This window comes from Thalassophryne amazonica, chromosome 19, assembly GCF_902500255.1.
Source record: "Thalassophryne amazonica chromosome 19, fThaAma1.1, whole genome shotgun sequence".
Lineage (NCBI taxonomy): Eukaryota > Metazoa > Chordata > Actinopteri > Batrachoidiformes > Batrachoididae > Thalassophryne > Thalassophryne amazonica.
This window is the reverse complement of record NC_047121.1, coordinates 61,825,122-61,851,895: the sequence shown is the minus strand read 5'-3', so window position 1 is coordinate 61,851,895 and position 26,774 is coordinate 61,825,122. Positions and strand designations below refer to the sequence as shown.

At 40.5% G+C, this 26,774-nt stretch overlaps 1 protein-coding gene across 2 annotated transcripts in view; it reads left to right on the top strand.

Annotated features, from left to right (window-relative positions):
* Positions 1–25,662, top strand: part of LOC117531965 (arachidonate 15-lipoxygenase B-like) — a 30,867-nt gene extending 5,205 nt beyond the window's left edge. The window contains exons 1-11 of one of the 2 annotated variants that reach the window (XM_034195153.1): positions 13,731–13,744; positions 15,730–15,835; positions 17,659–17,831; positions 19,701–19,844; positions 19,994–20,197; positions 20,286–20,372; positions 21,913–22,079; positions 22,194–22,315; positions 24,842–24,942; positions 25,081–25,251; positions 25,351–25,662. In XM_034195153.1, the coding sequence (XP_034051044.1) occupies positions 15,829–15,835; positions 17,659–17,831; positions 19,701–19,844; positions 19,994–20,197; positions 20,286–20,372; positions 21,913–22,079; positions 22,194–22,315; positions 24,842–24,942; positions 25,081–25,251; positions 25,351–25,530 (1,356 nt within the window). In that variant the 5' untranslated portion in view covers positions 13,731–13,744; positions 15,730–15,828 and the 3' untranslated portion in view covers positions 25,531–25,662. Of the gene's footprint in view, positions 1–13,730; positions 13,745–15,729; positions 15,836–17,658; positions 17,832–19,700; positions 19,845–19,993; positions 20,198–20,285; positions 20,373–21,912; positions 22,080–22,193; positions 22,316–24,841; positions 24,943–25,080; positions 25,252–25,350 lie in introns of those variants that run through there. The other variant, XM_034195152.1, reaches the window with a different exon arrangement.
* The last annotated feature ends 1,112 nt before the right edge of the window (positions 25,663–26,774 follow it).

Here is a 26,774-nt window from a genome sequence, read left to right as displayed (position 1 = left end):
ACAGTGGTTTCAGTTTTTGAAGTGTTTATTTCTTGCTAACTTTTACATAATATGTGACAAAGAGGTTATATTTACAAACAAACAAAATGGTTTGCAGCTAGCCTGTGACGCCGTCATGCTAACATTGGCGAAATGTCTTGTAAATCACTACAGAGGTGTTATTAGGTTCCAAACAGTTTAAAGTTTTAGAAGTGTTTATTTCTCACAAGCTTTTACAGGATATGAGAAGCATGTTATACAGGGGCGGCAATAGCTCAGTTGATAGAGTGGGTCGTCCTATGACTGAAAGGTTGACAGAAGGGTCGGCAGTTCAAATCCAGGCTCCCAATAAGTTGACCTTGCCATTGAATGAATGAATGAATGAATGAATGAGTGGTGGTTGTAGGGGCCGATGGCACAAAATGCCAGTCACAACTGCAGGTTGCCCCAGGGCAGTTGTGGCTACACCAGTAGCTTACCACCCACAATGTGTGAATATGCGAGTGAATGAACAATGCAAATTGTGATGCACTTTGGGTATCTTGAAAGGCGCTCTATAAATCCAAGTCATTAGTCATCATTATTATATAAAGACATAAATGAAGCAGTTTTACAGAGATCTGCCACTGACGTCACGGTGCCACTCTACTCTGTCTGGCTGTCACCCCCGCCACTTAGATGTGACACAGAAAAGTCACAGAATGTGACTTTTTAACCTCTTAAAATAGGTCAAGATTAGTCATCTCTGAACCTGTTCAAAGTCTATGTACCAAGAATGTTCCTTGAGAATTTGAAGACTGGCAGCAATAGGACTGGATTTATGCTGAGCACAGATGGACGCAAAGTCTTTGCAAGAACACTGAGCTCCACTCTGAATCAGACTTCAAATTGTATTGCACCGCCATATTGTGGTTAAAAAAAAAAAAAAAAAAACCTTAGGCTGTTCCCTTATTTTTCCACTCTGGGTCAACACAGCAGATTCAAGATGGATCTGCCTGTTGAATTGGTATGTTTTACAACACATTCCCTTCCTGATGCATTTCACATTATATGCAGAAATGTGGCAGAGGTGGGGTTTGAACCGGGAACCTTCCGCAGTGAAACCATGCACTCGAACCACTTGGACACCACCGCTGCTGCAGCGCCATCTTGTGGTTAAACATCTAAAACGGGACAAAAGAAAAGCAATCAGAGATCTGGATCAGCTCCAAAATTCAGTGGAGTCCTCCATGTCCTAATATCTATCTGTGGTAAAATCTTGGTGAGAATATGCTAAGTAGTTTTGATGTAAACCTTCAAAGCCTATATAAAATGAAATCTTAATTGAGAATCCAGATCCGGATCACTGCCAAAATTCAGTGGCGTCATCCATGTCCTAATAGCTATCTGTGGTGCAAATTTGGTGAGAATCCATTAAGTAGTTTTGATGTAATCCTTCAAAGCTTATATAAAGTGAAATCTTGATCCAAAATCTGGATCGCCTCCAACATTTAAAGGAGTCTTCCATGGCCTAATATGTATCTGTGGTGAAAATTTAATCAAAATCTGTACAGTAGTTTTGATGTAATCCTGATAACAGACAGATAGTTCAGACAGACAAACAAATAAATGTGAATGATTTTATTACATCCTTGGCCCACATAAGAAACAGCTGGATTGTGTAACAGTGTATCAGCTCACATCCCCATCCTGTTCTGATGTGTCAGAGCACACTGAAACGATTTAACCGTTCTAATCTCAAATTAAGACTGATTTTTAAATCTGCTGCAACATTGTACATACAGTATTCCGCATACTCGTGTGCATTTGTCCCAACTGAAAGAGTTTAGATATCCACTCAGCCTTATCTTCTGACAGCTCCAGTTAGGGGGCGCCACAGAAGATCATCTGTCTCATCCTCTCCTCTACATGTTCTTCTGTCACACCAACCACCTGCATCCATAAATCTCCCCTTTGGCCTTCATATTCCGCCAGGTTGCTCCATCCTCAGCATCCTTCTCCCTATATACCCCGTGTTGCTCCTCTGCCCAAACCACCTCATCTTACCTCTCTCTTGTCTTTGAATGATCTAGTCTGTGATGATCTCCAGTGTGTTCATTCCTTATCCTTTCTATCATCATTCCAAAAGAAAATTGGAGCAATGTCAGCTCTGGCTTGTGTCTTTATTGGAAACATTCCCTTTTACTCTTGCAGATATAATTTTATCAAAAATTTCTCTCAGTCACACACACACACACACACACACACACACACACACACACACACACACACACACACACACACACACACACACACACACACACACACACACACACACACACACACACACACACACACACACTTTTGCTGCTAATGATTTTATACAAATGTGCATTTGAGCACAGATTCTCTTTCTGAAACAAATTTGTAAAGTTGCATAGATCAGGTGTTAAAAGGATTAATGCATTTCATGAAGTGCCAGGATTTAAAAAAACAACAAAAAAGCTGTTTTTTTTTTTTGTTGGTTTTTTTTGCCCAAATAAACCTGCATTTGTTCATAGGCATTTAAAACTATTTTTATATTTAGCTCTGAATTATTTCAAAGCAAACTGGCCGAAGAAAATAATCAAATTTAAAAACAGCACCTGAATAAGAGATTAAAATGAACTCAAATCACATTTTTTAAATCCAATTTAAAGTTGTGTAGGAGCAGCTGTTCAGTAGCTTTTTTGTAATTTTACCTCTGTATTACACCAGATTGTAGTTGCCATAAAAAAAAAATCACAATGTTATTGTAGCAAAGACTTTCAGACTTAATCTGTAGGGTATCTAAAAAAAATACTGCATGAACAAATTATGATCATTTGTATATCTCAGCTCTCCCTTGTCACAAATAATTTGACAAACCTTATATAAAGTTTGAATCTTTTAAAACTATAAGTCACCACATTTACAGTCAGTGTTCTTCAGACATGTCAGGGGATGGATACATGAACATTTCCAAGTCACTGCTTATGCACTGAGCAACATTTACATCAGTCACAAAGAAATACAAGCTGTAGTTTGAACAGTTGAATCCAAAAACTGAATGAATGTTAAAGAAGGAGACGAAGGAAGCCAACAAGACATTCATGACGACTCTGAAGGAGTTATAAGCTTCTGAGGGTGTGATTGGAGAAACTGAAGATGGTGTAACTTTTACCTTCAAGGAAGAGTGGCAGAGAGAAGGATTTTCTATAAAAGAAAACATGAAATTTCAGCCTGTTTCCAGTGCACGTTGGCCTCTGGCAGGGCTGGCCTTTGTCACCGGTTCTCTTCATTACCTTTATGGACAGAATTTCTAGGCGCAGCCAGGGTGCAGAGGGGGTCTGGTTTGGGAACCACAGAATCTCATCTCTGCTGTTTGCGGATGATGTGGTCCTGTTGGCTTCGTCAAACCAGGACCTTCGGCGTGCACTGGGTCGGTTTGCAGCCGAGTGTGAAGCATCCGGGATGAAGATCAGCACCTCCAAATCTGAGGCCATGCTTCTCGACCAGAAAAAGGTGCCTTGCCCTCTTTAGGTCGGTGGGGTGTCCTTGCCTCAGGTGGAGGAGTTTAAGTATCTCTGGGTCTTGTTCACGAGTGAGGGACGGATGGAGCGTGAGATCGATAGACGGATCAGTGCAGCGTCTGCAGTGATGCGGTCTCTGTATTGGACCATCGTGGTGAAGAGAGAGCTGAGCAGGGGGGCAAAGCTCTTGATTTACCGTTCGATCTACATTCCGACCCTCACCTATGGTCATGAGATTTGGCTCATGACCGAAAGAACAAGATCGCGAGTACAAGCGGCCGAGATGAGTTTCCTCTGCTGGGTGGCTGGGCGCTCCCTTAGAGATAGGGTGAGGAGCTCTGTCACTCAGGAGGAGCTCGGAGTCGAGCCGCTGCTCCTCCATGTTGAAAGAAGCCAGCAGAGGTTGCTCGAGCATCTTTTCCAGATGCCCCCTGGACGCCTCGCTGGAGAGGTGTTCCGGGCATGTCCCATTGGGAAGAGGCCCCGGGGAAGACCCAGGACACGCTGGAGGGACTATGTCTCTCAGCTGTCTTGGGAACGCCTCGGGGTTCCCCCGGAGGAGCTGGGGGAGGTGTGTGTGGATTGGGAGGTCTGGCCAGCTTTCCTTGAGCTGCTGCCCCAATGACCCGACCTAGGATAAGCGGAAGTAAATGGATGGATGGATGGATGAAATTTCAACTGCTGTCTGTCAGAAAGCACAGGTGAGATTTGATCTCCAACTACTTGAAATATTTGCCTGTGTGTAGTTTCTCTGAGAGGCCAAATTTAATGATTTAAAGAGTCTTTCTTGTCATTTATAACCCTTTAACAATGTTCTGTACATGTTACTGTATCCGTTTCATAATCTTCAAGGAAAAATGGAATGTTGATTCCACTTCTGTTTTCTGTTCCAACCTGCAGCAGAGACACCGAAACCGGAAAGCCGGTATTCTTCAGATGACAGTGTTGATGACACGTGCTGAGTCTCACTTCTACCACACCTTTGTTGACTAGCTCAGGAACTGCACCTAAAGCCAGGAGGTAAGTAATTATTAAAGATTTGCTTTAGTAATACTGGATTCATTTGAAGACACACACAAAAATCCCAAACATCCGAATGTGTTTCAGTTATATGAGGCATAGAAAAATTATTTAAGTGAAATGTGTTGCAGTAGCAGATTCCAAGCAAACCCACAAATGCATACAATAAACAGAACAGGATGCAAGTAAAAAAAAAAAGTGTGATTTATTTTTCCCAGCACACGTGAAAACAGTACAAACAAATTAATGGTGAAAAGTCAAACAAACTAACAATGCGGGCGGACGATGGCAACAAACAGACAGGAGGTAATAAATAGTCAAACAAATGGAGGAGACAGGGAAAAAATTCTAAATGATAGACAGACATATGGCTAAACTCGGTGGGGGTGGAGGGGTGTTAACAAAGACGATCTAAGTACTTACAAAATCATCAACATGAACAAAGAAGAACGAACCGGCAAACAAAGCAGACTTAAAAACACGGTGTTAACCCCAAAACATAAATCAGCTGCAAATCGTGAATTACCGTATCTGCAAACTGTTCATTGCAAAATGTGAATACTGAACAAAATATCTCCCAAAACGTGATCTCGGGTTTCACAAAACGTGAATATCATTAAAAAAAATAATAAAATAATAATAATAATTATATATATATATATATATATATATATATATATATATATATATATATTTATTTATTTATTGTTTTTTCCTTTTCCCACAGGGGTGGTGGCCAAGTGGTTAATGTGCTTGGTTTCGGTTCAGAAGGTTCCGGGTTCAAATCCCACCCCTGCCACATTTCTCCATGTAATGTGGAGTTGCGTCAGGAAGGGCATCCGGCGTAAAACCTGTGCCAGTTCAACATGCAGATCCACCTTGGATTTGCTGTGGCGACCCCGAGTGCAAACAAGGGAGCAGCCGAAGGGACTTACTTACATATATATACAACCCCTGGCAATAATTATGGAATCACCGGCCTCGGAGGATGTTCATTCAGTTGTTTAATTTTGTAGAAAAAAAGCAGATCACAGACATGACACAAAACTAAGGTCATTTCAAATGGCAACGTTCTGGCTTTAAGAAACACTATAAGAAATCAGGAAAAAAATTGTGGCAGTCAGTAACGGTTACTTTTTTAGACCAAGCAGAGGGGAAAAAATATGGACTCACTCAATTCTGAGGAATAAATTATGGAATCACCCTGTAAATTTTCATCCCCAATACTAACACCTGCATCAAATCAGATCTGCTCGTTAGTCTGCATCTAAAAAGGAGTGATCACACCTTGGAGAGCTGTTGCACCAAGTGGACTGACATGAATCATGGCTCCAACACGAGAGATGTCAATTGAAACAAAGAAGAGGATTATCAAACTCTTCAAAGAGGGTAAATCATCATGCAATATTGCAAAAGATGTTGGTTGTTCACAGTCAGCTGTGTCTAAACTCTGGACCAAATACAAACAACATGGGAAGGTTGTTAAAGGCAAACATACTGGTAGACCAAGGAAGACATCAAAGCATCAAGACAGAAAACTTAAAGCAATATGTCTCAAAATCGAAAATGCACAACAAAACAAATGAGGAACGAATGGGAGGAAACTGGAGTCAACATCTGTGACCGAACTGTAAGAAACCGCCTAAAGGAAATGGGATTTACATTCGGAAAAGCTAAACAAAAGCCATCATTAACACCTAAACAGAAAAAAACAAGGTTACAATGGGCTAAGGAAAAGCAATCGTGGACTGTGGATGACTGGATGAAAGTCATATTCAGTGATGAATCTCGAATCTGCATTGGGCAACGTGATGATGCTGGAACTTTTGTTTGGTGCCGTTCCCATGAGATTTATAAAGATGACTGCCTGAAGAGAACATGTAAATTTCCACAGTCATTGATGATATGGGGCTGCATGTCAGGTAAAGGCACTGGGGAGATGGCTGTCATTACATAATCAATAAATGCACAAGTTTACGTTGCTATTTTGGACACTTTTCTTATCCCATCAATTGAAAGGATGTTTGGGGATGATTAAATCATTTTTCAAGATGATAATGCATCTTGCCATATAGCAAAAACTGTGAAAACATTCCTTGCAAAAAGACACATAGGGTCAATGTCATGGCCTGCAAATAGTCCGGATCTTAATCCAATTGAAAATCTTTGGTGGAAGTTGAAGAAATAGGTCCATGACAAGGCTCCAACCTGCAAAGCTGATCTGGCAACAGCAATCAGAGAAAGCTGGAGCCAGATTGATGAAGAGTATTGTTTGTCACTCATTAAGTCCATGCCTCAGAGACTGCAAGCTGTTATAAAAGCCAGAGGTGGTGCAACAAAATACTAGTGATGTGTTGGAGCGTTCTTTTGTTTTTCATGATTCCATAATTTTTTCCTCAGAATTGAGTGAGTCCTAACGTGTCAGACTCACAGAGGACAGAAACCTCCCCCTCCGGTAAACGGCTCAATAATCTTCAGAGAAATATTGTAGAAAAACAAACACTAGTTTCTAACCTCAGGAAGATGGACAAGTTCCAACCTTATTTTTGTCCATATGAGTCCTTCTCTGAGCTGGAAAAAGAACTGATCCGAACATGCAGAAGGCTGTGAAACCTAAGCGTAGGGACCGTTTGTGTGTGTATTTGTGTGTGTTCATGCATATGTATATATAAATATGAATGCAAACAATGAAATAAAAGTACAGTTTAAAGAGTGACTGTAAACATTTCGGGCAGTGATTGTGAAACATTGGGGGCACATTTAGGGTGGTGAATGTGAACACTGGGTGAGTGTGGGTGTGTCCATGTGTGTTTGCAGTACATACGGCCCAGGGGATGAAGCTGTTTGTCAGCCTGCTGGTGCGGGACTTTGATGACGTGTAGCATCTCCCAGAGGGCAACATGTCAAACAGGGGGTGGGCAGGGCGTGTGGGGTCTCCTGTGATGGCCTTGGTTCTCCTCAAGCAGCAAGCTGTGGCGATGGTTTCCAGGCGGGGTAGATGGCAGCCGTTGATCTTTTGGACAGTGTTTATGACCCTCTGCACCCCCTTCCTATCTTAAACTGGGGAGCACGCGTACCACACACCCAGACAGTATGTCAGTACACTCTCCACTGAGGAGTGATAGAAAGCCAGCAGCAACTTCATGTCCAGGTTCTGTGCTTGTGAGTGCTAAATTTAACTCATCCACAAGGCTATCTACTGAATAATCATGTTCCGAAAGTCACGTTAAGATATCAGGCAGTCTGGCTACAAGTTCAATTGTAGTGGAGTTGTTGATATGCCGCTGTGATGGTAAATAAGTGTCTCATCCTAGTGGACAAGGCAGAGACTGTAAACATAATAACTGATGAACACAATATCATCTACACACTGTCTGACCTTGTCTGACAACCTGCAGGTCAACCTTACAATCATGAAAGTGCTCAAACCAAATCCTTGATGTAATCCCACTTCAGTCTTCAATGCATCTCTCATTCCTACTGCACACATCACCACTGTGACACTATCCTTAAACCTATCCTGCACCACCCTCACATACTTCTCTGCCATTCCTGAAGTCCTCAAACAATACCACAACTCTTTTCATGGCACCCTATCGTAGGCAATACTCTGTCAGCATGAAACCAAATGATGGCTTACAGATGTTCACTTCTTTTCATAATGCCTTCTGTGAATTGTGCCCATATCTTCATGCTGTGGCTGATCAACTTTACCCCACTGTTGTTAGTGCAGTTCTGCACATGACACATTTTCTTAAATCAGTACCAATATACTTTTCCTCTGTTCTTCGACCATCTTCTCATTTATCAAGATTTTTAATGAACAAAGTGGTTAAAAACTCCCACTGCCATCTCTCCTAAACATCTCCATGGCTCCACATGTATGTCAACTGGGCCAGCCATGTTTCCACTCTTCATCCTCTTCATAACTGTCCACACCTAATATCTAACTCATTTGTCAAAATTCCTGATTTACTCTCTCCAAATCATTCAACCATCACTCTCTCTCATTTTCGTTATTCATCAGCTCCTCAAAGTACTCCCTCCACCTTCTCACCACATTTTTGTCAAGTCAGCATATTTTCTTTTACATCCTTCAGCCTAACTTGCTACACATCCTTTCTAGCATGGTACAAGTCCTTTTCTTTTTCCTTAGTGTTCATCTTGTACCACTCAATTGACACTAAAGAAAATGTGTCGATTAAGTTGTACAACTCACTCGACACACTTTCTTTGGTGTTTGACACCTCTCTCTACACCTTCTATTGATGTCAAATAAATGGCAATTGATAAGCCTTGAACGTTTTTGCCTTTCACAGGCCTTGAGTTTTTTTATTATTATGAATCAGCATCAACATTGGAAGTTGTAGTATTAATTTAATCCATTTGTTATATTTGTTTCATTATTTACTTTTTGTGAATTTATAAATGCTAATAACCATTTTAACATATTTTTTTGTTTGTTTGTTGCTTTGTACACATATGTTTCAGTGACCATGGGTGAATACAAACTTGAGGTAACAACAGGTGACATGGAATACGCAGGAACACTGGACTACGTACGAGGTCTGTCCAAAAAGTATTGTACCTTTTTATTTTTTCAAAAACTATATGGATTTGAATCACGTGTGATTACATCAGCCAAGCTTGAACCTTCGTGCGCATGCGTGAGTTTTTCCACGCCTGTCGGTTGTGTCATTCACCCTCCGCCGCTGTGGGCCGTCTTTAAAAAGGTTTTAACAGTCCATAATCCGCGTGACGCCGACAGAATCTTCACCGATATCCAACTGAATCTATCGAATGGTTTCCAACTACCTGTCTCTAACAGTTTCTGAAAAAAATTTTATGGAGCAAAGCGGCAGTTACCTGGATTTGCGTCACAGTGGTAGCAGACCAAGTAGCTCATTCTGTTATGGGTAGGTGATATGACCAACTAAGGGAACCCCCAATTGCAGGTCAGCCCAGACACAGAGATGGAGTCAACAACAACAGTTTTATTAGACACAGGTGAGTTCAAACATAGAATCAATGTTAAGACAAGAATCAACAAAGGAATATCTTCTCTTCCTAAAAGGTGTGTTCAACTGAGGGACATATCCTCTTCATCAATCAAAGGTGAGTTCAAACACAGAGTGACAGGAGTCAACTGAAGAATCCTGAGTTCATAAAAGAGTGTGTCCCACTGAGGAATCTTTCTTTATAACAGATGAGTTCAAACACAAAGCTTCTTCCTCATAGGTGGCAAGTTCCAAAACACAAAGTCAACTTCTTCCTCATAGAAGGTGTGGAAGAAAATGTTCCCTATCCTGTTGACATGGTGAAGTAAACACTTTAAGGTTCATGCCCTCCCCATCAGTACATTTAATCAAAGGGAGAATGATTTGCCCCAGGGGAAGTGGTTACAGACACTGAGCTCTGGAAAGCATGATGTTATCAATTTCACAAGATGGTAAACAGTTGAAGGCAAAAATAACAACATTGGTTCAGAGCTGCATCTAAGAGATAACTACTGTTTGCAAATTATCCAAACGGAATATTCTGTGACTGGAACATAAGTCTTGGTCGAGCACGCAAGGTTGTTCCACACAGACAAAGCTGCCGAAATGAGCTGTGGACCACAAACAGAAGTCCATAATCCATAATCAACAATTTAAAACAATCCATAAAATTGCATCCCAGCTGCAGGCACTGAACCTGTCAATCACTCTCCTCCACGCGTTGGACCGGGCGAGCACCAAACGTTTCCTGCATTTTTCGAGCGCTTTTCAGCGAATCGATTCGCTCAACGAAGCAGTCACGTGGTTTCAGGAAACAAGGCCTCGTTTACCTGTAGTCACATGGTTTGATACAGGCCTCGAAGCGGGGCTTCATTTGACATACCCCCTTTTGCTCGATACAGCCTTCCCTCGCTTCATTTCGCCCAACACTACTTGTGGAGCAAGTAGTCGCACATCCAGGATCTTGGAAATTGTTCATGCTGGGTGGCTGTCAGTGATCCGGGCAGGAGGCGGAGGAGGTGCCAGAGGACAGAGAGGGCTTGAATGAACTGGCATCAGATGGGAGACATGGAAGCCCGGGTGGATGTAGAAGACTGGGGCATAGTGAAGACGGACGGCAGCTGGGTTAACCACCCGGTCAATCACGAACAGTCCTATGTGGAGAGGTGCCAATTTTGCTGACTCCCTCTGCAGCAGGATGTCCTGGAGGAGAGCCACACCTCCTGCCCAGGTTGGTATTCAGGGGCTGGGCCACATCACCGGTTGGCATAGCGCTGGGTCTGGGTCTTCATCCAAAGTCCAAATGTAAGTCCAGACAGATGTGTGACCAAGGGTGTCCCGGAGTTGGAAGCAGATGTAATGGACCAGCTGGAAGATGATGTGATGTTTTGCCCCTGGTACAGATGGTGCAAGCTTGAATGAAGTCCTGCACATCTGCCTGGACAGAGGGCCACCAGAAGCGCTGACTGAATAGATCCAGAGTCCGATGGATGCCAGGATGGCAGGCGAACCGTGATGAATGACAAAACTGAATCACTTCAGATCTGGCTTCCGGTGGCATGAATAGCTGCCCAGGAGGTCCCCCTCCAGGATAAGGATGGCATTGCAGAGCCTCCCGGACGACTCTGTCAATATGCCAGGTGAGAGCCCCCCAAGAGCATGTACTGGGCAAGGACGGTTTCTGAATGACATGAAGGGGGATCCAGAGCTTCAAACTGATCGGACAGAGCATGTGGTTTGCCGTTCTTGTGTTCTGGTCTGAGAGTGAAGTTGAATCTCCCAAACAACAGGGACCACCTGACTTGCCTGGGGTTCAGTCTCATGGCGGACTTAAGGTACTCAAGGTTTTGGTGATCAGCACAAACAATAAACAGGTGATGGTCCGGGTCTGGCTGCGTGAGGATGAGAGCTGAGGAAAAAAAGATGTTTTAAACATGTGAGAGTGCCCTCGGCCTGGGGGGTCCAACAGAAGGAAACTGCACGCAGACTCACACACCCTCGCACCCACACTGAACACACACACCAGAAGAAGACCAGACAGGTGAGAACTGAGACATAAAAATACTGCCTAAGGGAAGCATGTATAAAGTGAATAAAATTGGTCCTAGCACAGAACCTTGTGGAACTCCATAATTAACCTTAGTCTTTGAAGAAGATTCCCCATTTACATGAACAAATTGTAATCTATTAGATAAATATGATTCAAACCACCGCAGCGCAGTGCCTTTAATACCTATGGCATGCTCTAATCTCTGTAATAAAATTTTATGGTCAACAGTATCAAAAGCAGCACTGAGGTCTAACAGAACAAGCACAGAGATGAGTCCACTGTCTGAGGCCATAAGAAGATCATTTGTAACCTTCACTAATGCTGTTTCTGTACTATGATGAATTCTAAAACCTGACTGAAACTCTTCAAATAGACCATTCCTCTGCAGATGATCATTTAGCTGTTTTATAACTACCCTTTCAAGAATTTTTCAGAGAAAAGGAAGGTTGGAGATTGGCCTATAATTAGCTAAGATAGCTGGGTCAAGTGATGGCTTTTTAAGTAATGGTTTAATTACTGCTACCTTAAAAGCCTGTGGTACATAGCCAACTAATAAAGATAGATTGATCATATTTAAGATCGAAGCATTAATTAATGGTAGGGCTTCCTTGAGCAGCCTGGTAGGAATGGGGTCTAATAGACATGTTGATGGTTTGGAGGAAGTAACTAATGAAAATAACTCAGACAGAACAATCGGAGAGAAAGAGTCTAACCAAATACCGGCATCACTGAAAGCAGCCAAACAGAGCGATATGTCTTTGGGATGGTTATGAGTAATTTTTTGTCTAATAGTTAAAATTTTATTAGCAAAGAAAGTCATGAAGTCATTACTAGTTAAAGTTTAAGGAATACTCGGCTCAATAGAGCTCTGACTCTTTGTCAGCCTGGCTACAGTGCTGAAAAGAAACCTGGGGTTGTTCCTATTTTCTTCAATTAGTGATGAGTAGTAAGATGTCCTAGCTTTACGGAGGGCTTTTTTATAGAGCAACAGACTCTTTTTCCAGGCTAAGTGAAGATCTTTTAAATTAGTGAGACGCCATTTTCTCTCCAACTTACAGGTTATCTGCTTTAAGCTGCGAGTTTGTGAGTTATACCATGGAGTCAGGCACTTCTGATTTAAGGCTCTCTTTTTCAGAGGAGCTACAGCATCCAAAGTTGTCCTCAATGAGGATATAAAACTACTGACGAGATAATCTATCTCACTTACAGAGTTTAGGTAACTACTCTGCCCTGTGTTGGTATATGGTATTGGAGAACATAAAGAAGGAATCATATCCTTAAACATAGTTACAGCACTTTCTGAAAGACTTCTACTGTAATGAAACTTATTCCCCACTGCTGGGTAGTCCATCAGAGTAAATGTAAATGTTATTAAGAAATGATCAGACAGAAGGGGGTTTTCAGGGAATACTGTTAAGTCTTCAGTTTCCATACCATAAGTCAGAAGAAGATCTAAGGTATGATTAAAGTGGTGGGTGGACTCATTTACATTTTGAGCAAAGCCAATCGAGTCTAACAATAGATTAAATGCAGTGTTGAGACTGTCATTCTCAGCATCTGTGTGGATGTTAAAATCGCCCACTATAATTATCTTATCTGAGCTAAGCACTAAGTCAGACAAAAGGTCCGAAAATTCACAGAGAAACTCACAGTAACGACCAGGTGGACGATAGATAACAACAAATAAAACTGGTTTTTGGGACTTCCAATTTGGATGGACAAAACTAAGAGTCAAGCTTTCAAATGAATTAAAGCTCTGTCTGGGTTTTTGATTAATTAATAAGCTGGAATGGAAGATTGCTGCTAATCCTCCGCCTCAGCCCGTGCTACGAGTGTTCTGGCAGTTAGTGTGACTCGGGGGTGTTGACTCATTTAAACTAACATATTCATCCTGCTGTAACCAGGTTTCTGTAAGGCAGAATAAATCAATATGTTGATCAATTATTATATCATTTACTAACAGGGACTTAGAAGAGAGAGATCTAATGTTTAATAGACCAAATTTAACTGTTTTAGTCTGTGGTACAGTTGAAGGTGCTATATTATTTTTTCTTTTTGAACTAGGACTACCACACTTGGTTGATATCAAAGATGTATCCGAACTACCCACTGAAAATCCGCCTCTCTACATGCAAATTAAATGAAATTGATTCTTCCGAGAGATGGATGTGAGTTTAGATCATAGAGATTAATTTAACCTGGGCCCAGGATGGGTGAGGGACCATGTAAAGGTGCATGCACCACTTTGAGGAATGGTTTTGGATCCTGAAACACCACACAGGTAGACACCCGGTACAACCCTCCCAAAAGTAGCCATCCAGCTGCTGGTGGCCTCAGCACTGACAAACACAGCACTTCAGCTTTTCTATATTTTTTATGTTATAGCCTTATTACAAAATGGATTAAATTCATTTTTCCCCCCTCACAATTCTAAACACAATACCCCATAATAACAATGAGAAAAAAGTTTGTTTTTTTAGATTTTTGCTAATTTATAAGAACAACAACAACAAACCTAAGAAATCACATGCACATAAGTATTCACAGTCTTTGCCATGAAGCTCAAAATTGAGCTCAGGTGCATTCTGTTTCCACTGATGATCCTTGAGATGTTTCTACAGTTTAATTAGAGTCCACCAGGTGAATGGACATGACTTGGAAAGGCACACATCTGTCTACATATAAGGTCCCACAGTGGACAGTGCATGTCAGAGCACAAACCAAGCATGAAGTCAAAGGAATTGTCTGTAGACCTCTAAGACAGGATTGTCTCAAGACACAAATCTGGGGAAGGGTACAGAAACATTTCTGCTGCTTTGAAGGTCCCAATCAGCACAGTGGCCTTCATCATCTGTAAATTGAAGGATTTTAGATCCACCAGGGCTATTCATAGAGCTGGTGGAGGTGAACAAAAACCTGAAGGTTACTCTGTCAGAGATCCACCATTCCTCTGTGGAGAGAAGAGAAACTTCCAGAAGGATAACCATCTCTGCAGCAATCCACCAATCAGGTCTATTTGGTAGAGTGGCCAGACAGAAGCCACTCCTTAGTAAAAGGCACATGGCAGCCCACATGGAGTTTGCCAAAAGGCACCTGAACGACTCTCAGACCATGAGAAATAAAATTCTCTGGTCTGATGAGACAAGGATTGCACTCTTTAGCATGAATGCCAGGTGTCATGTTTGGAGGAAACCAGGCACCTTCCCTACAGTGAAGCATAGTGGTGGCAGCATCATGTTGTGGGGATGTTTTTCAGTGGCAGGAACTGGGAGACTAATCAAGATTAAGGGAAAGATGAATGCAGCAATGTACAGAGACATCCTGGATGAAAACCTGCTCCAGAGCGCTCTTGAACTCAGACTGGGCCAATAGTTCATCTTTCAGCAGAACAATGACCATAGGCACACAGCCAAGATATCAAAGGAGTGGCTTCAGGACAACTCTGTGAATGTCCTTGAGTGGCCCAGCCACAGCGCAGTCCTGAATCTGATTGAACATCTCTGGAGAGATCTGAAAATGGCTGTGCACCGATGGTCCCCATCCAACGTGATGGAGCTTGAGAGGTGCTGCAAAGAGGAATGGGCAAAACTGCCCAAAGATAGGTGCACCAAGCTTGTGACATCATATTCAAAAAAATTGAGGGTGTAATTGCTGCCAAAAGTATAGAGTCAAAAGTATCGAGCAAAGGTTGTGAATACTTATGTACGTGTGATTTGTTAGTTTTTTATTTTTAAAAAAAGAAAAACAAAAGAAAACAAAAAAAGAAAACATTTTTTCATGTTATTATGGGGTGTTGTGAGTACAATATTGGAGGGTAAAAAAAATGAATTTACACCATTATGGAATAAGGCTGTAACATAAAATGTGGAAAAAGTGAAGTGATGTGAATACTTTCACTTATGATCGCTGAATCCAGGAATTCATTGAAAGCCTGGTTATAAGACTTGATCGATTATGAACCACAGATGGTGCTTCACCTACTCATAAATTACTCTAACAAATGGTACACAGTCTATACCATCTGTAAGTAGAAATCAAAGTCAATCTGAGAATCACTGCATTTTTTTTCTTTATTTTCTTTCTTAATATTCCATATCATCCCAACTTCTTCTGATTTGCAGCTGAATGTTTGCATTCTTTTAATATTCTGCAGTGGTCTTGAACTCATGTTTAAGGGGCTATATGGATCTTCTGAAGACTGGAAAAACATGGAGGACATAAAAAAAAAATCTTCTGGACCAAAAAAACAACAATGTCAGGTAAACACAATGCTGTAGTTGTCATAGTATAGAGAGCAGGTCAGTGGTCTTCCCATTGTTTGACAATAGAGCTGGGTGGATTGATCCTAATATCGATAATATCGATACCAACGCTGGTATCGATATTGAACGATCCTCGTGTAAAAAGATCGATACTCAAGCTGTTTTTATCTCCCGCACGCACTGACTGCTGCACACGCAGATTCATCAAGGTCTGCTCTCTGTCTGTAAGAGCAGCGCTGCGCTGTGTCACACAACACGGAGCAGCGCACCCTTGTATTGTGGTTTGTCAGCCTTCTACCTCAGGAGATTTTGTTTTAAGTTGTGTTGAGTAATTTTTTTTTAAAACAAAAATGTTGATTGTGATAATAAAGTATTTTGTTGTCACGTACAATGTTTGGCAAAATTTTATTCTTGGTCTTTTGGATCCTTTGGATCTATGAAGCTTAAATATGAAAAAGTATCAGTATCAGTATCGATATCGATATCGGCAATACTGGGCCTGTATTTACTTGGCATCGGATCAATACCAAAATTCCCGGTATCACCCACCTCTATTTGAGAAGTGCACCAACAATCCTGGCTGCTGCTGCCTGACAAGTAAAATATACAAACTCCGTCAAGGTCTAATAGTTCTATGTCTACAACGCTGACATTTCTGTGTTTTCTCCTTTATTTTTATGTGAGAGCTATTCCTTTGATGGGTTTTCACACATTCTCAGCTCCTGATTTCTAAGCTGTGAATTTTAATTCTCATTTGTAATCCTGAATGCTGAGTTTTAAAGGTTTTTTTTATGTCTGCCAAGGACGTAATAAAATTGTTGTTTCTTAATTTGTCTGTCTGTCTGTCTGTTAGCAAGATTACGTCAAAACTACTGCATGGATTTTGACAAAATTATTACCACAGATCAATATTAAGCTAAGGAAGACTCTATTAATTTCACTTTATATAGGCTTCTACTTTTTCACAGATTCTCACCAAATTTTCAAACGGTCACATATTAGGCTTTATACACCGGCAGAGTAGATCCTTGTCATTTGATTGGTGCTTTGTATGTCACATGACTTGGATTATTCATCCCGTTTGTGTTGCGTTGCATTTAGCATGCAATTTGGTTCCATTTGCCGTGGAAATTTGGTTCCATACATTTTGTACCATTGCATGCTGCGAACCCCTCCCACACACACACACACACACACACAAGTGTTGGTGGCATTTAGCTAAACATGGCAGCGTTTGTTTTGCTGATGGAAAACGATTTCAAGGAGCTAATTGACGGTGCTAATTCTTCAAACACAAAAACAACATACGTACAACATAGGTACAATACGTACCTGTCTCATGAACAGAAGTAAAATCTGTTCATGTACTTCTGAGATATCGTGTTGACTACTTTAGCAAATATCAATCATGATGGACAGATAAAGTGAAGAATTTACACAAGAATTTAAAAACAAAATAAATTCCATCTGCATAATATCTAAAATGAGATGCAAAAACATGAAAACATTGATTCCCCGTTAGAAAAATAAAGTTGGAGATGGGGTGGGAAGGTGAATTGGTTGGCCATTCCATAAACACTTGTGCAATATTCAGGTAAATTCAGTGGTGTGTTTGTGAGAAAATACATACAAATTAAAAACCAAAGTTAAAAAACAAATACCATGTTATATTGTATTGATACAAAAAGCAACTGAGTCTAGAAAGTTAAATATTTCCTGCATGATTTCTCATATTGAAAATTACTGTGACAATGTAAACTGCAAAAACATTTCATATATTAGATGTTAAATCTAACATCTGACTTTTTTTTTCTCCTCAGAGTACATCTCAGAGCACTGGAAGGACGATGACTTTTATGGATTTCAGTTTCTGAACGGACTCAACCACCATATAATCAAACGGTGCTCAGAACTTCCTATCAATTTTCCGGTGACAGAGGAGATGGTGAAACCGCTCCTGAACAAAGGCACCTCTCTGCAGGAGGAAATGGAGGTACGGGAGACGTGCTTGTAAATGCACCATGTTTTCCAAAATCTAAATTGTACTTTTTTCCTTTTTTATCAGCTCATTAATTTGAGACTTTTGTGTGTTATTGTACTCCAATTTTTATTAATGGCACCTATTTTATTATGAGAGTTTATTTTGATTATTGATTTTATTCCTGGGAAAGCCCTATATACTGTAAATAGTTTTATAATTATTATTAAAAACAAATGTGCGATTTTTCTGTATATATGTCCCACTGGAGTGCAAGCCGCAGAAATTCCCAAACTTGTTAAAAAAAAAAAATACAAATACTCTGGAAAATATGGAATGTTGTTTTTGTCATTTAGCACAACTTACTTTTAAAGTTAGCCAATATATTAGTAATATTCTCATCACATTTGTAACACTTTTACATTTTAACTTTTAATTACAAAGCGCCATAATGAATTCAAAGTGTAACAGGTTTTTTTTTAATCTCATTTTCAAGACCAGTATTGTTTCTGTAATTGAAGGCATCCTCTTAAAAGTGAAAGATGTCACATTTCTAACTGATGCCTCCAGCTCATCCAACAATTCCTTAGGATCCCTTTACACATACTGCAAATTTAGTCGACTTGTGCATGAAGTGCGCATGAAGCAGGAATCGTATGTAATACGTGTAAAATCGTAGCTGCCTCCAACGCCTCGTACACCTGTTGCTGCAACTATTTGCATACACCAGCAGCTGAAAGACAGAGTGTGTGCTGTGAGAGCCCATCGAACCCTCTTGTGGCAGGTGTCAGCCAAAATTTCAGGTGACACACAAACATCTAACACCGCTTGCTTGGCACTTAGAAAATGTGTGGCCATTCACACTATTAACACGACAACAGACAGCCGACGATCACTGTCGAGCTGGATGTAAAATTTGTGTAAGTGCCCCATGAGTGTGGCTTTGCAAACAGACACAGTGACACGGTGTGTGTGCTGAACTGACAGGAGGTGTGTCCGCCCACAAGAGCGGCTGTGGTGATCTGTGGATCTGGACGTCACGGCTGAATAACACGTACCGTGTTTGGATGGACATGAACTAACAACTGCCAACTGTGACGCACGTGTGTCTGCTTGCTGTCATCATGTGGACATACATAAAAAAATATATTGCTGTATTTTTTTTAAATTTTTTTATTTTCACAGCAGCTGCACGATGTGTAACCACATCACACAGCTGTGTGCACGAACTGTCGCAGCAGCATCATGCATGCATGCATGGCTTGATGTTTTCGTGGTTCGCTCATACGAGCTGTTCCGCCGTGAGTCGCCCTGAGTTGTACTTATTTGTACTATGTGTGAAGGGGCCCTTAGTGATGGTCGTGAGGTTCCACTGGAACCTCACATCAAAAATCAGTTAATTCCTGGGTGTTAATTTTTATGACTTTCCTCAGTGATGTAAAGTCTATAATGTGATGCTGAAGCTTATGAAATTTTTGAGCAATAATTTACATTTGCTTGTGGCACCATGATGCTTAATGACTCATTAGGATGATTGAAGTTGGTTTTCTGGTGCAGTGGTGCTAACCTGCATTTTTTCTTCTTTTTTATTTTTTTACTTGTTTGTAGCTTCTTGTGCTGTTGTATCTTTCGGATACCATATTTTAAATGCAAAATATAATAATGTGTACTGGGAATGTTATCTTCTCCATCCCCTACTGTAAATACTACTACCCCGAGTGTCATTTAACAAAAACTTCAATTACAAAATTACAGTCAATTCCCTGATTGTGTGATTTTTTTTTTTTTTTTTATCCCATTGGGCTTTTGGACTGCAAGTGTTTCACTGTTGAAAAAAGTCTTCTTTTTAACTTTGCATTGCATATGTCGCTTGTTGCTATGCAGAAAGGGAATATTTTCCTGTGTGATCATAAGAGAATGGATGGAATACCCACGAGGATGTATAACGGTGAATCCCTGCATGTGGCTCCTGGGTTCTGTTTGTTCTACATGAACCCAGAGAACAAACTGATGCCAATTGCAATACAGGTGTGTACCAATATGGTAAATCTATGGTGATATTCAACATGTTTGTCTTAAAGCATTCTCTTAACCATGCGGGGTAGTTTGGAGTTTACATATTTGTCATTGCACAGCTGTAAAATCTAAAAAACTTTTTTTTTCCTCTCTAACTGCAGCTGCAGCAACAACCGTCAGAACAGAACCCCATCTTTCTGCCAAGCGACTCTGAGAGCTACTGGCTGCTCGCCAAAATATTTTTCAAAAATGCTGATTCTATGGAACACCAAGCAGTCTACCACCTCAAGAACACTCACCTTCTGGCGGAGGTCTTTGCTGTAGCCACCCTCCGCTGCTTCCCTGACATTCACCCCCTCTACAAGGTACAGCTCATAATATTAGACCAAAATTCCAACTGTTTTAATTCTTCAAACATTTCTATTAATTCAATATTCTGCCCTCTCTCTGCAGCTGCTGATGCCACACTTCCGTTACACTCTGCACATAAACATCTTATCCCGCAAGATTATTTTGTCACCTGATGGAATTTTAAATAAAGTAAGGTTCTTTAACATGTACATTTCATTCTTTAAAAAAAAGTTTAGTTTCTTAAAACCTTTATAATATTTCATCATTGCTCGCAATCAAGCCACTGAGTGTTCTACACATTAGACAATTGCAATATGAGAGAGGAAGTACTTGGATATGGGAATGCAGCGAGACTAAACTTGTGTGCATATCCTGGACAAATCAACATAACTCATAAAACCACATATTAAATATAATGTTGTGGGTCATCGGTACAACAGTGAAAGATATTTCTGGAGATATTATTAATCTGTTGGAAAGGGCCTATATAGACTAACAATAAAATGGGCCCAGAAAAGAGCCATGTGGCACGCCATATTTTACAGCAAGAAATCAAGATGTGATGTTATTATGAACAGATTACTGTGGACACCACTTTTTGGGGAACCTTTAAAGAAAATATATATTAAGGCCCTGTCACACCTTGACAATTTAGCCTGTGTATGCCAAGCATATTAAAAACACTGGCACATGCTGGCATACGTCTAATAAATACATTGTTAAAAGCCCTGTCACACCTTCATGATTTAACGTGCGAATGCCAACCGTATTAAAAACACTGGCATACGTGTGTAACATTGACATCCTACCTGTCTTGTGAATAGAAATACAATCTGTTCATGTCCTTCTGAATCAATTTTATTTTATTTTGTTTTTAGGTTTTGCTCTCACCTCCTCCACAGACTTTGCCTTGACTTAGTCTCCACCACTCCAAAATCTGAAGGTCTTTGCCTTAACTCACACTTAACCCTTTAAAGTCTTAATCTTGACTTGAGCTCGATATTGATGGTCTTGTTGCCATCCCTTCAGTCTGTGTTACTACTCTGCAGTGCCAGTACAGGAACCACTGGTCCCTCAAAACAAATCTCTTCTTGTAACTCAGCTGACAGATGGTTCACAATTACTTCTGTTGTGGAATTTTCGTGACGATATCAGCAGAGAAATCAGACCGACAAGCAAAGACCACCAGTGACTCCTATGTACGATGCAGAGAGAGATTTAATTGCAGTTGAAGCACACAACATACCAGGTGCATCTGGAGGAGACCCTCGACAGACATGCAAGCAAACATAAAACAAAGAGTCTTCTGATGTTAGAAACTCAGGGAGCCATCTTAAGGACCCGTGCCTTATTAGTAAAACAAATCCATAATACAGACGTGACCTTCAGTTAGTCTGGAACACAGTCAGATGTTATGTCGTGGACTTGGAGAAACAACCTATTCTATCAACACAGGCCAGCAGGCGATGGGTGACCCTGACCCAGTATGAAGACATGGGGAACAATAATTTTTCACCAACACCTTCCTTCCCTAACTTATACAAAAAAAAAAAAAAAAAAGATTTTGCACAAATGAAGCAAATGTCAAAGGTAACACCTGAAGGCTTGATTGATGTCTGAGGTTGTAAAAAATTGATTTATCTTAAATATGTCAAATACACCATTACAAAAACTTTTTCAGTATAATCTGCACACTTTGATTCCAAGCATCGTCTTTATCTATGATTAGAGTTCACTTGGATTTGAGGGGCTGTTGGAACTCCAGCGGAGGGCACTCTCTGAAATGACCTACAGCACCCTCTGTCTGCCAGAGAACATCACTGCACGAGGACTGGAGTCCGTCCCAAACTTCTATTACAGAGACGATGGACTGAAGCTGTGGAGCATCATCAACAGGTTTTGATCCCAAACATAAGACATGATTGTGATATTATTACACTTTCAATTTTCTTTCTCCAACCATCCTGCTTACAGAATGTGATGATTATATTTTGTGTTGTGCTTTACCAGCTTTGTTCTGGGAGTAGTGGAGTACTATTATCCCTCAGACTCTGAGGTGTGCAGAGACTCTGAACTTCAGGAATGGATCAGTGAGATATTCACGCACGGCTTCTCCGGAAACAAAGCTTCAGGTATTTACAGTAAACATGCTCTGATTGTAATAAAAGCACTGACATCATGGATATGTTCACAGTTGCGTTTGAATCAAGTCACACTTATTTTTAGCCTTTACTATGAATAAAAAGCAGCAAAATAAAAAAAAAGCTGGGCAAAATTTTAGATATTTTCCCCAAATCTTCTTGGTTCAAATGAAAACATTCCATCAATAATTTGTTAAATTATTTTGACAAGTACTCTTATAGACAATAAAAATGTATTCTAAGGGCCTGCATCTACAGTAGTGTTCAGAATAATAGTAGTGCTATGTGACTAAAAAGATTAATCCAGGTTTTGAGTATATTTCTTATTGTTACATGGGAAACAAGGTACCAGTAGATTCAGTAGATTCTCACAAATCCAACAAGACCAAGCATTCATGATATGCACACTCTTAAGGCTATGAAATTGGGCTATTAGTAAAAAAAAAGTAGAAAAGGGGGTGTTCACAATAATAGTAGTGTGGCATTCAGTCAGTGAGTTTGTCAATTCTGTGGAACAAACAGGTGTGAATCAGGTGTCCCCTATTTAAGGATGAAGCCAGCACCTGTTGAACATGCTTTTCTCTTTGAAAGCCTGAGGAAAATGGGACGTTCAAGACATTGTTCAGAAGAACAGTGTAGTTTGACTAAAAAGTTGACTGAAGAGGGAAAACCTATATGCAGGTGCAAAAAATTATAGGCTGTTCATCTACAATGATCTCCAAAACAGAGACGCGTGGAAGAAAACGGAAAACAACCATCAAAATGGATAGACGAATAACCAGAATGGCAAAGGCTCACCCATTGATCAGCTCCAGGATGATCAAAGACAGTCTGGAGTTACCTGTAAGTGCTGTGACATTTAGAAGACGCCTGTGTGAAGCTAATTTATTTGCAAGAATCCCCCGCAAAGTCCCTCTGTTAAATAAAAGACGTACGCAGAAGAGGCTACAATTTGCCAAAGAACACATCAACTGGCCTAAAGAGAAATAAAGGAATATTTTGTGGACTGAAGAGAGTAAAATTGTTCTTTTTGGGTCCAAGGGCCGCAGTTTGTGAGACGACCCCCAAACTCTGAATTCAAGCCACAGTTCACAGTGAAGACAGTAAAGCATGGTGGTGCAAGCATCATGATATGGGCATGTTTCTCTTACTATGGTGTTGGGCCTATATATCGCATACCAGGTATCATGGATCAGTTTGGATATGTCAAAATACTTGAAGAGGTCATGTTGCTTTATGCTGAAGAGGACACGCCCTTAAAATGGGTGTTTCAACAAGACAATGACCCCAAGCACACTAGTAAACAAGCAAAATCTTGGTTCCAAACCAACAAAATGAATGCCTCGCAGATGTGAAGAAATCATGAAAAACTGTGGTCATACAACTATATACTAGTTTAGTGATTCACAGGAGTGCTAAAAAAGCAGTTTGAACATAATAGTTTTGAGTTTGTAGCATCAACAGCAGATGCTACTATTATTGTGAACACCGCCTTTTCTACTTTTTTTTTTACTAATAGCTCAATTTCATAGCCTTAAGAGTGTGCATATCATGAATGCTTGGTCTTGTTGGATTTGTGAGAATCTACTGAATCTATTGGTACCTTGTTTCCCATGTAACAATAAGAAATATACTCAAAGCTGGATTAATCTTTTTAGTCACATAGCACTACTATTATTCTGAACACTACTGTATATAAAGATCAGGGGGTAGCTATATCCAGGAAATTAAAAAAAAGAGCTGCACCCAGTGGCTTTTCACAGCTGGTGTCTTTTTGTCTTTTTTTGTGCAGTGGATCTGAGCATTTTTAATTTGAAAATCCCTGAACTTTTGAGACATTGTGACGTCACTGTAGTGCCTTTGCAGGCAATCAGAAGAAGTTGTTTATTGTTGTCAGTTTGATCACAATAGAAAGAAAAATAACTCATCTTTGATTGCAGCATACTTGGTTCATGCAGAGCGTGAGTACTTTTTAATTGCCATACATTATAAACTCCTTGCAGGTGCAGTGGCCAAGTGGTTAAGCGTGCTTCCAGCGGGGTAGGTTCTCGCTTCAGGCCATACCTGCCCATCCTTAATGAAATGTAGAATGGCGTCAGGAAGGGCATCCAGCATAAAACCTGTACCAAATCAACATGCAGATCCACTTCATATTTGTTGTGTTGACCCAGAGTGAAAACAAAAGAGAAGCCAAAGGGACTTACATTATAAGGTGGCCATTAGCCGCTTATTGTTCTCATAGAAATAAATCCCCAAACCAGGCTTTTCCCCCCTCTCCAATGAAAACAAAAACAGCAGGGATAAAGGACTTGCAGTCAGTCTTTCACAACTCTTCCACCAACAAAATCACATACACACAGACACGGAGCCTAATGTGGTGTGCTGTAGCCAAAATATTGACATTTTTAGTTTTGCATTGGGCGTTTTTATCTTTATGAGCAACACATCCACAGACTTGACTCATAAGTTTTTGTTACAGAATGTTAACTTCACTGCTTTTGTTGGTGCTGTCAACAGGTGTTCCTGCATCCTTTTATACTGTTGAAGATTTGACCAAGTTCATCACCATGGTGATCTTTACAGCTTCGGCTCAACATGCTGCAGTCAACAGTGGGCAGGTGAGACAGTTTAGAAGAAAATGGGTGATTTAATTAAATAAAATCAGTAAGGGATCAAACACTTTTGCAATATTTAGAAAGAGTCAACATTTTAAAAGTCTTTGGAGTGACCTTTTGAGAACCTTTTCCGACATCTAGTTTGACTACTACTCTTGGCCGCCCAATTGCTCACTCCTGCTGCGTAAAGCTCCCCCAACCACTAAGGGGCAGTCCAACATGAAGACCATTTTGGAGACCCTCCCAAATGTTGGCGAGACAGTCCGCTTTGTATCAATGGTGTGGCAGCTTTCAGCCAAATACACCGACATTGTCAGTAACATATCCAGGCATCCGTCTTTAAGCACAGTTGACTGCGAGAGTCGTTTATCAAAATGATAATAATCATGTTCTAATCTTTAATTTTGGCAGGTTCCCCTCGGGTTCTATCCCACGGAGCGCTTTGATGAGGCCGTGCCCAAACAGCTGATCAAGGAATTTGGAGCAGCGCTATCCATCCTCAGCGAAACTATTGTGAAACGGAACAGTGAGCTTGTGGTACCGTACACGTATCTCAATCCCGCTAACATAGAGAATAGCATATCAATATAAACTTTACGGATGGCTATCTTTACTACCTGAAATGACAGCAAACACCTGAGAAAAGTTCATATTTGGTAACTGGAAACAAAATCAAAACAATTACAAAATTAGATAAGATTTTTATTTCAAATTTATTCTGAAGTTTCTGGAACTTAGCCGACCATGTTTAATTTTACAGTGCCAGCAGAACAGAAGCTTAGTCTTTTTGCATGTTTTTTTTTTTTTGTGACAATCAGACCAGTGGGTGCTCTTCTCAACAGAATGCAATGTTATCTGTAAATGTCATAGTCCATGGAGACTCTCGTCTGTCATCCTGTTCCATAATCACTGCAAGTAAGAAAAGGCTCAGTTGTTCCTTGATGTAATCACCCCTTCACCTCGAACCAGTCCGCCCCTCCTACTGTGCATCTCACCACTATCACGCTGCCCTTGTACATATCCTGCACCACCCACATACATGTATTTATTTATTTTATTTCATTTATATAGCACCAAATCACAACAACATTGCCTCTAGGCACTTCACACAAGTAAGTTCTAACGTTACCAACCCCTAGAGCAAGCACACAGGTGACAGTGGTCAGGAAAACTCCCTCTGATGATTTCAGGAAGAAAGCTCAAGCAGACCGGGCTCAAAGGGGTGACCGTCTGCTTGGGCCATGCTACCGACAATTTACAATATGTTTATACAGGAAATTTTGGGAGTCCATGCTGGTGCACAGGATGGGAGGCCTGCAGAAGAAGACACCACTCCCATCTCTGGATGGAGCCGTACCTCAAACAGAGAGAATGAACAGAATCAGGTGGTAGAAAGACAACAAATACAGTATAATTTGTCAGCATTAACAACAAGAAAAACAGAAGAAATGCTAAGGTGATTGCCGGCCACTAGCCCTAAGCTTCACTAAAAGACCCGGATTTCTCTACCACAGCTGTTATTGCACCAGCTCATAAATGTCACTGCATTCCAGAAATCCACATATTAACATATTGTTTCACAAAAAAACAAAAAAAAAACAAAACATGCACGGAGCAATAATTTCAATTCATTGTCTTCTGATATTATTCCATTCATGCAGTTGCATTGCAGAGGTTGAATTTCAATTTGTACATTAACATTTACTCCAAATAAAAAGTGACTTAAATTGTGTACTTTTCATCTGTTGCTGCTTTTATATTCAATGAGTGACAGTATAATGTGGATATGTTCTGATGATTGTATTACTCATAGATGCTTTTAACTGCCATGAAAA